The sequence below is a fragment of the Manacus vitellinus genome, unplaced genomic scaffold (genome assembly GCF_001715985.3).
Source record: "Manacus vitellinus isolate BGI_N305 unplaced genomic scaffold, ASM171598v3 scaffold_14_pilon, whole genome shotgun sequence".
Lineage (NCBI taxonomy): Eukaryota > Metazoa > Chordata > Aves > Passeriformes > Pipridae > Manacus > Manacus vitellinus.
In genome coordinates this window covers 4,384,117-4,394,876 of record NW_021939063.1, presented here as the reverse complement: position 1 = coordinate 4,394,876, position 10,760 = coordinate 4,384,117, and the positions used below count along the sequence as shown (strand labels likewise).

Below are 10,760 nucleotides of genomic sequence, written 5' to 3'. Positions count from 1 at the left end.
TTAAGCTTATATGTCAGGGCACAATGCAGCCCTTGTTTACCACCATATGGAGGTGCACACACAGAATCCTCCAAAAGTAAAGAAAGCAAAGGCTTAAAAGGCAGGAGTCAAGAGCCTCCCTTTTGACAAAAGTAGCCTATTTCGACAGCTGATTCCCTCCTTTAAAAAAGCACACGGCACACATAAAATAAATACAGGTCACAAAAATTAACAAATCATCATAACTGTCTAATACATCCTGGGCTGGCTGCGGAAAAACAAGATCATTTTGGATTTATATCTCTAAGTATGGGATTTCCTGGACAGCTAATATCCACAAACAATCAAACACGGAGGACCATGAGAAAGGAGCAGCGTTATTTCAGATTTGAGCTGAGAGTCGTGATTTTTAAAGGGCTGAAACAGGAACTGGAGCTGAAATCTGAAGCAAGTAAATTCCTTTACTAGGCACTGATGGACACTGTTGTGTTTCTCTTGGCCTTGGTGGAGGTTTTTAGGTCACTGTGTTTGGGATATTACAGCAGATGAAAATCTTCGGACTACAGAAACTTCAAAAATGACAAATAACTTGAATCTCTCCCCCATCCTCAAAAAAAGAAAAAGCCCTAATGATAATTCTCTAAAAAGAGTCAAACCCTTTTATGAGACCTGTTGCCAATATTAGTGCCACCGAATGATCTCATCTTTCATTCTGGCTAAATTCCAACACACAATTTCATTAACCCAGGTACTGCAGGTGATAAAACTCATTTTTCCCTAAAGAGACAGCTAAAAAGTACCAGTTATACATTTATGAAGTACCAGCAATCAAAATTATGGATTTTCTAAAAGGTTTTTAACTACTTTTATTGAAAGGAAAATCGCTGTCTCAGACTTTTGTGACACTATTGCTAATAATAAATTTTACCATTTAGACATCGCAGTAATACAGTAGACAGTGTCAATAAAAGTATGAAACAAAGATGATCCTTGTCTCTTAAGGAACGCTTTCTGATTACACACCGGAAATTATAATGGGAAACATAAACTAAGTGCACCTTTAAGAGAGAAAAAAGGGGATAATGCAAGGCAATGTGCCTCACTACGTATAAGCCATGAGAAGAAGTATTTCATATATATCTCTGTGTGTGTGTGTGTGCAAGTGTGTATGAAAATCAAATAGAAATAAGTTAAAGTAAGAAAGTAAATAAAAATAATGACAATTAAAGAGTAAATACACAAAAAACCCCATAACAAAACGTAACAGAATTAAAATAATAGGATAAAAATTAAAATAATAAAAAATAAAAATTAAAATTAAAATAATGAAATAAATAATTTAAAAATAATGAAATAAAAAAATTAAGGGGTTAGTTTGAGCTGGCCTGCTGCTTCCCCAGCTCTAGAGGGGAGGGACCGGGGCTCTCCCGGGGATGCTGCTCCCGGGAATGCTCTCCGGTGCCTCTCCCGCCAGCAGCATTCCCGGGAGCACTAGAGGGCACTGTGGGATTTGGGCCACCCCGGCCTCCGCCGCCGCCGCGGGGGTCCCGAACCCCCTGCCCTGTCACGGGGGTTAATCGGGAGGCTGTAAAAGAAACGGGAACGCCGACATTTGAACGGCAACTTCCCAATACGTGGCGGGCTCGGAGAATCAGCTGGTTGTGAGGAGCATCCCCGGGGGGCGAGCGGGTCCCCCCGCGCGGGACAGGACCGGCGCCGCATCCCCGCGCAGCATCCTCAGCATCGTCCCCCTCCCCATCACCTCCCCATCGCCGCTCCACAGCCGGGGAGAGCCCAGCCGGCCCTGCCATGAGTTAAAAAAATCTAAAAAAACCCACCTCCAGCCCAGCCTTTCCCCTGCCCTCACTACCCGTTTGATTAAAAGGTCTGCGCCGTGCGGATGATTTCACTGCAGAACGCTCTGCCATGCAAACGAGCGCAATTAATGCCTTTGAAACAATTTACGATTTCCGGCCTACTTCAACATGTATTAGCATATACCTGGTTTCTTTAATATACACTTTGTTTTTCCAAAACCACAAACATAGTTGCTGGAATTTCATGTGGAAGTGCTTAAGGGGTTGAAAGTTAACACCTTTGTGAGCTGAGCAGTCTCACAGTTGCTGCTAAACAAAAGCCTCTTTGTAGAAGCTTTCTCGAAATGTTTTCTTAACATGTTCCAAGTAGTTTTAGGCAGGCAACTAAAGTAAACAAGATGTTACCATGATAAAAACACTTGTGAAAACATTACAGAGTGCACTTAGTAGTTTCTTTCACATAAACTCCCCTTCGTTTCATCAAAGTTAAATGCACATGAAGCAGATTACCAGCATCACTGCAACACAGGACTGCCAGATCTCTCCAAAGGTCTGTGTCCTTCTTTTAAAGAATATATTTGATTTAAAAGTGGTACAGTCAGTATTAAGCACATCTAACGCACAATCAAATTAAAAAATAAAAATTAGAAGTGTGGAGGGATAAAATCCTAATCAGCCTTCTCCTTCATTTTTTGCCCTGGATACTCTGCTGAATAAACCACCCTCCCTCCAGCAGGGATTTCCTGAACAACTTGCTGTATAAGGGGTATCTATTTCTATCTGCAACGGTCTTTAAACACATGCAAATGAAATCAAGGATATAGTCAATTTTGAAGGAAAGTCGCTCTGTGCTACTAATTGCTCCTTTCGCTGCTGCCTGCGAGACAGGCCCTGGTTAACACGCCAGACACGTGTGCACCCTCCAGCTCTCACCTTGCTCCCTGCAGCTTGGCAGAGGCCACGGGGTCACTGCCGTGAGACTGGACTTGTTTTTGTTTTTAGGCTCAGGGAGTATTCTGGAGCATGCAGGGTGCTGCTGTTTCATTAGGCAGAGCAGCAGCCCCTGCTGCTATCAGTTAGCTCTAACTGATACCACATCACATGATAACCAATGGCTGATGGATTAAAAAAAAAAGAAAACCCACAACACGACGATGCTAAAACTGCAACTTATTTCAAAAAGAAATAGGGAAATAAATGCACACAATAGCCCGTGTATCTGCTGGTTCTGATAAGCATCCTCCTGTTGGCTGTGAGTGAAAGACAACTAGGATCGTTATTTGTACAGTATTTATCTTTGAAATCAAGGGCCCTGTGGTGTACCTCACCTTGGGAACAAACACTACAGAACGATCACAGAAGAGTGTCAAATCTCTGGTTTTGATTTACCAACAGTTATGATATTTCTTCCTCAGGAGGAAAAGAAATGAACCATGTTTTAGACCTGCGAGTCCTTTTTTCTCCTTTAACTGAAGAATCACTTTATTGGCATACAGGGTTTTCATTCCACATACAACTTCTCTCTGCCTTTTCACCAAGGTAAGTGAAATTAAGCAATGCTCAATTGATACACAGGCTGTATTTCACTTGGTAAACAAGAGCTTTTCTCTTGAGGGGACCGTCAAAAGAGCTTCACGGATTATTCAAGTATCAGAAAGAAACTTCAAGCATCTACCTCTTATCTTTTCACTGAGTAATAAATTCTGGTAAATGGCAACATAACTTTAAGGCCACTCCACGGGAGACATGGAAGGCTACGCTATCATTTTATGAAGCAACACTCACTTCCTAACAGTGTCAATACACTGCTCGTGGACATTCATTTCTGCATTTGTTCTGGATTAAATATCTCTTGGAACAATAAGACTTTGTCTGGACACTCCAGAATCTGGATAATGAGAAAATTAACACGAGCCAACGGGTTCAAGAAACTCACACAGAATACTTCTGTTGTATGGTTTTGATGGGGAAGAAAAGACTGATGATAAGTGAGTGACTGAAGAACTAGAACTGACAGAGCCAAAGTCCAGCCTGGGCCAGCAACAGTTTCCAGGTTATTCCTAAGTATTGACTGCTCCAAGTATCTCCTCCAGGTGAACTGGTGGACTGGGCCTACTTACTGAAACATCTCCAAAACACCATATAAGAACCAGCCTTGCTTCAACCCCATGCTCTGTGACTTAAGGGCTGTGTTCTCTGTGCATGGCCATGTCAATCAGCCCATTGCTCTGTAATCTTGCTGAAACAACAGCTCTCATCTGGAACACAGGACTAGCACAGGCAGCAAAGGAGGCCTAGTCTGACCAGATGTGACCACACGTTATTCTGGTATCTCAGGCTACCACAGCACCTTTCCCTTGCACTAACAGCAATAAAAATGAGAATTGTTTTAAAGGTCTAAATGCTATAGTATGGCATATGAACATGAATGAGCTGGCAAGTATGGCAAGATTAGTGTTTATTTCCCTTAAGTGAGCAACAGGATGAATTACAAGGAAAGAGGCCACCCTTCATGGAAATCTATGACTACCACCTTCTTATTTCGTAACCCTCTTGTAGCAAGAACCTTCTCATCACTGTACCATTCCTTAGTTGTACCATATGTCTATAGCAGGACCAGTGCTGCTCCAACTAAGGAGGGTTTTGCCAGTGGAATCAGAACTGGTTCATTCTGTTCTGAGAGCAAAGCCCTATCTGGATCATATAACATCACCCAAGAAACATCCTCTGCTTGCTGTCACCCTTCCCTCCATCACATAAAAATCCAGGAAACCACCCCAGAAAGGACAGGTATAGCTGAACCTTTTGGGACTAAATCTACTTATTCAATCTGAAGAACCCCATATGTTTACGTGGACTGATTCCATGAAATGACTACTCTAAATGGGAGTAGGATTTGTCCCTTTGTCAATTTAAATCATAAACATTGTCTGGTGGTTGGTCTTTGGTCATCTTACAACTGACCAGCCATAGTACTTGAGAAAAGATCAGTGACCGAACCTTCGAGAACCTGGTTGCACCCAAAACGTGTGTTTACCTGGTGTCTTACCCAGACAGAGAACTCTTTTGTGATGGGAACAGTCTCTGCTCCAGCTTGGAGGGGTGAGGCTGATGGTTTAGCTGTGGAGCAGCCATGTGTAAGCTATTAGAGCTCTGGGGTCCTTCCCCACATTGGGATGCATGCACTGCCATGGCCTAGTCCATAATGCACTGTTTATGCAACGTGTAAAACTGTGTTCTTTGGCAGCAAGGAAAAGGTCTGCAGCAAACTGCAGGGGCCCAATTAATATAATTATAGTTTATTTTTAGTAGTGTAGACTTTGTTCATTAGTTACTTATTTGACATAAATTAAATTTCACGTGATGTTCTGCAATCCTCTGTTCAATTATGGAGTTAATTTAAGACTAGACTTCTAAATTAAAGTGAAATCAAGGTTAAATCAAGGTTGTATTGTTTACATGATCGATACTGCAACTTAAAAGTTATTTAAATAAAATAAAAAGAAAAGCTGCGGAACTGCAAACACTATTTTATAGTAACACACTGAGCAAGACCATAACTTCCCCATGGGGCTAATTTACTATCCCCTGTTAAAACGTTCTTGAGCCTGATCCAAAAGCCACTGAAGTGAAAAGGAGCTCTCTGTTGACTTCAATGGGCTTTGCATCAGGCCCAGGGTGAGTGACAGCACACAAAATTTCAGGGCATGCTTCCTGTACAATGCAAGAGCCAATAAAACCATCCTTACTTTAGAAACGACTGGAAGTCTTCACATACTGCTTCACAGCCCGGCCACTTGCATACGCCGTGTCCGTAGAGCGGATGGCTGTGTGAGTGCTCCTCGTGGGATAAACTGGGGGAGAGAAAGAGAAAAGAGAAAAAGTGGTGTATAACTGGAGGTACCGTCACAATTCGTCTTCACAAAGACTCTCAAAGAGCAGCAAACGACAGATCCTGAAACATCCCTAACATCTACACGGTACCCGCCTGACTCTGCCCATGGTTTTTCCAAACAGAATCAAACACCATTTGCAGTGTGAAACGTGTCATTCTTACTTAGCTATCCCTCCTACATTTCATTCATTAATTAAAAGCTTTGTAAAGAATTTAAATTAACATGGACGGGAGAAATCATTTGACAAACCTGCTTAATATCGTACTTCGTATTTTGCTAAGAAATTTATGAACATCGCATTTTTACAATTCAACTTCATCAGGAAGAGAAGTCATCTCCATACAGCACTGTATCCTTACAGCACAATACAGCTGGACCTGAGGCTTTCCTCATCATTAAAGAAAGAGGAAAAGCATCAAGTTTTCAGCCTTAGCTTTCCCACCACGTTATTTATTTACTGGATTGGCGTTTTTTTTTGGTTTGGTTTTTTTTTCCCCTCTCTTACAGGCTGTTTCATTGCACAAGTACAGCCCCCCTATATCCCAAGAAAGACACAAGACGTATTTTCAAATGCAAAATTCGCCATAAAAAACAGGAACCATGCAGTCAAAGGGTTCCTCAGTACCGAGTGGTTAGTGGGGGCTATTAACCTTGCTGAGATTTGGCAGGAACGTCACAGAGCCTCCCAACTACTGAACCCAGGGTTAAAGAAAAAAATTCCTATGAGCACTAAGGGGTTAATCCTTCAGCGGGATTCCAATCAATACGTAATGATTTGGCTGCACTGATCCAAGTCATGAGACGCTTTGATCCGGGCCATGTGGTGCTCAGGGAAATGTATCTGTTGCACTAACTGATGAACCATATTCTAAAATATCTTCTTTATTCAACTTCTGCATGGAAACTTCTTAAGGAAAGGAATTATTTTCTGCAACGATTTCCATAACCTTAGATGACTTTAAAACTAAAATGTCAAAATAATATTGAAGTCTCTATTTTATGCTCACACACGTATCTATTTTTCATATCAAATCTTTCTGCTACAGTATGTCTGTGCTGTATTATGAACTTCAAACATACACAAAGGATATGAACACATACCAGCATCTAGGTGTGGCTTTTATGACTTATTTTATCCTGGATCACAGGTAACGTTGTGGATAAAAGCCTACTTTTTGCCATTTTACCTTTACACACGTGGAAATGCTGTTTATTCTTCTTTTGTAATTTTATCTGCCTGTGCACTCTACCAAAAATTGTGTTCCTACATTATTTCTGATGCACTGGGTAGCAAGAACTATGAACCCTCCTGAGATGTCATCCCAAGTGCACAGAAGTCAAAAGAGAAATTCTTTCCCAGATTCTGCCACTTTTCACTTTAGGCCCAATGAGAATCTGAACATTACTGAAGATGGTTTTAAAAAGTATTTTAATTAAAAAAAAAAAAACCCAACTTTACTGACTGGAAAAGGTATTAAGAGTTTTACATGAATCTAATTAATTATTTCATTAATATCTTATTTTTTGCTGTTTACAAATAGTTCTTCAAGCATAAATATATGTATGTGCAAGTTAATTTCCTAAAAAAAACAACTGCAGGTGAAGAGCCTTACAAAAGCCTTGTTCTATACAGGAACATTACACTGGTTTAACTTACCAGTCTTTTAAACAACATTCAAATGTGGAGAACCTCTGTAAAGTTTTTAAAAGAACAAAGGGACCGATGCATTCCTTGCAAGGAAATTAGAAAAATGCTACACCACACTTTTCCTCAGCTGAGAAAGAGGGAAGATGGTTGAAGGAACACCATCCACCCAAGCCAGACAGGCATCTGGTCAAACATCCTCAGTACACACCAGAAAAAATCAGAAGATAATGGGTTTTATCATCTGTTTCCATACCTGGATACGGCAAAGGGTGAGAAAGCAGGCTTTCATGTTAACACTCCATTAAATTCCATGAAGACTACATGTGAGACTTACGATTTCAGTGTGTTTGGCAGAATCCAGGAAAAAAAAAAAAAAGGCAGCGTTTGAATTTCCCCCACACGTTACCCACCCCAGGACAGCTGCAGGAACGCAGTGTGACACCAAGCAAGGAGTCAGTCCCAAGTAAGGAGTCAGTCCCAAGTAAGGAGTCAGTCCCCCGTGGGGTTTAAGCACTGTAAATCTCATTATAATATCAACAGGAGTCACATGGCTTAAACCCCCAGCAGGGTTTTTTTAAAGTTTCTCTGTGAGAGCCTAAAGGCCATGGCCAAGTCAACGGAAAGAGCCCTACCGAGATTTGTATTTATTTTTTAAATCCAAGTGCAAATCTCTTTTCTTTCCAGGGAACTTGCACAAGACAAGACAAACCATGTAGGACATGATACCCTGGTATTGTGTCCAAACAAAATGACGGAATGACCAAGACAATATCAAACCATAAATGATGCTCAGGATGTCAAAGCCTCATGCTGTCAATAACCATAAAGACTGGTGCTGACTGTAAACGGGAACTTAAAAGGTCACTTTGCTAACACGACGCTACGCGTAACACGCTTAACACCTACATAGAGCTTCCACTGCCATTCAACCAAGCAGAGGAACTACTTCAACTTACAAAAATAAGACATTTCAAAGAAAAAAAACCCTTCAGTACTGAAAGGCAAACGTCGGCCCCCTCCGCAGGCAGCGACTCCCATCCTGCTCGGGGGGGGGGGGGTTTCAGCGGTGCCTTTCGGTGACCTTTATGTGTCAGTATCAGATTACTGCTATTTTATCCATCCCACTTTTGAAGATATTATAGATTGCCACTTGTTCCCTGATAGAGCCTGAAGAAGCACCTCAAAACAAAACAAAGAGCGAGTTTATACAGAAGCGGATGTAACGCACAAAGGATACAGCCAGTGGGAATGAATGGAGAACTCTGTTTAACTGATCTAAGTACTCACTTTGTTTGAGCAAATAGAGGTGGAAAAAGAAGATTTTAATCCAGTACATAAACAAACAGCTTTGTGGGCACAATGCAAACCTATGATCTGAAATTGTTCACTGATATTTTGCCCGCATGCAAGCACAGCTTCTGTAATCTGGATCCATCCCTGGTCTCGCTGCCGGAGACAGACTTTTAGAAGATCTGAGCATTGGCAAGCAGAAGCAAGTTTTAGGTCTGTTTGATTTCTAATGACACATTAGAGTAGGTGTTTGTTTCTGTCACCCTCTCCTTCCTAGGAACGCATATTCATGGTTGGGTACTGGTGATGCAACACTAGTTAGTGGAAATGATTTTATAACGAGACATGATTTTCAAAGTAGTGAAGGAATAAATGATGTAAAAATCAAGACTACGTGGGGTTTTCTCCTCTTCGTAAGGTATTTGCATAAAAAATACTTCCAAATAATGCAATAGTGCAGCATTATTACATCAAAATACAGCAAAGAACACCCTGGCAAGTAAAATGTCTTGCATAAGTCATCTTACTCGTGACATATGACAGAGTAACAAAACCCATGTGGGAAGCTAAAAACTGCATAAATGTCCACTCATTTTCTGCTGCCTCCAGCCCTGTTTCCAGTACGGATGGGAGGGGAGAAGGGGCAGGCACTTCCACAGCTCCTCTGGGCTTGCTGGATAAAGGAGAGGAAATTTTACCTCCTCCTCCTTCACCCTATGTTGCTTCATAACCCCAAGGATCTCCAGAGGGTCTGGAAGCAATTTCACCACCTAATCCTACTGGGATGGCCGTTGAAGCTGGTACTTGCACACACCAGCCATTCATCTTTTGGAATACACCTGCTGTGCTACAGCATCCTTGAAGACCCACACTCTGAGACACAAAAGCAAGGGGACAAAGAAGCCACAGACAGCAAAGACCTGACGGAGAGTAAAAATGACAGTACACCCCAAAGAGAGACAGGAACACGGTGGGTATTGGGGAAAGCAGTGACCAAAGCCCCAGCATGAAAGCCCCCTGTGCTGTAGGGTTTAATTCAACTTACACTTACTAACCACGTGGAACTGGGTACCACACTTGTACATGCTGGCTAAAAAGTCATGGGTGGACATAAAATCAAGCTAAGCAGAGGCTTCAGTATTGGTACTTCTGCCACACAGTGAACCATATTTTAAATATTCATGATGCTGACATACTTCATACTGCACTCTCCCTCTTTCACATCTGCTTGGGCCAATGATCTTTGCCAAAACACTGGGGGAAGTCAGTGATGCAGAGAAGCATTCTTGATTTTCTGTTACAGTTATGAAGCATCTGCTCATGTTCTAATGGTGCAGAGAACATGCCTGAGCCACCTGCATGCTGACAAATCAATACCATGTCTCCTGCTTTCCTCCTGGAAGGAGTTTGAGCACAGCACCCTAAGAAAGTGCAGAACTGCTCTTTTATTTTATTTCTCAGGGGCAATGGGAAGTGACCTCATCTTTGCCAGCTGCCATGAAACCGATGTCCATGTACAGTCCAGGCAAGAGCCTGGGGCTCTGTCTCACACCACATTCCCCCTCACTCTGATGTGGATGGCACACCCATTAAGGCAAAATGCCACAATTTTGGTCCTGTACAGAAGGAGACACATGACTGGAAACCACCATGGCTCTCCCATATTTGTGATTGCCCAGTGAGCTCTAAAGCACTGATAGAATTAAGTTGCTAAAAAAAAATCATGATTTTCTGAGTCAGAAACACTTGCTATATTTGATTTAAAATCGAAACAGAAGCAGTAATGATTAAATTCTTGTACCAACTGTACTCGAATGCAAGTTCCTGCCTTCATGACAAAATCAATTGAATAAAGATGTGTTTTGCAGAGAAGCTGCACTGGTACAAATCCCTCCGAACTCTTACTACAGTGGCTTAGCGCCTCTTTCTTCTCTAAATTGTGAATTTAAAACATACCTAATAATTAAAAAAAAAAATTAAAACCCCAACGAAACAACTAAAGTGTTAAGCCATATATCGAAATGAACTATTTCTAGATATTCATGCTCCTGTCCAAGCCTCAGGAAATGCCCAGGAAACAAGTATGTGATCTGAACAGAGAATTGTCTGAATAAAGCTTAGAAGAAGGCT

The 10,760-nt window shown here is 41.6% G+C and overlaps 1 protein-coding gene across 21 annotated transcripts in view; it reads right to left on the bottom strand.

Annotated features, from left to right (window-relative positions):
• Positions 1–10,760, bottom strand: part of FOXP1 (forkhead box P1) — a 335,164-nt gene that overhangs the window by 41,342 nt on the left and 283,062 nt on the right. For all 21 annotated transcript variants that reach the window (XM_018068353.2, XM_018068351.3, XM_018068356.3 and 18 more), the window contains one exon: positions 5,546–5,650. In XM_018068353.2, coding sequence (XP_017923842.1) covers positions 5,546–5,650 — 105 coding nt within the window. The remainder of the gene's footprint in view (positions 1–5,545; positions 5,651–10,760) is intronic.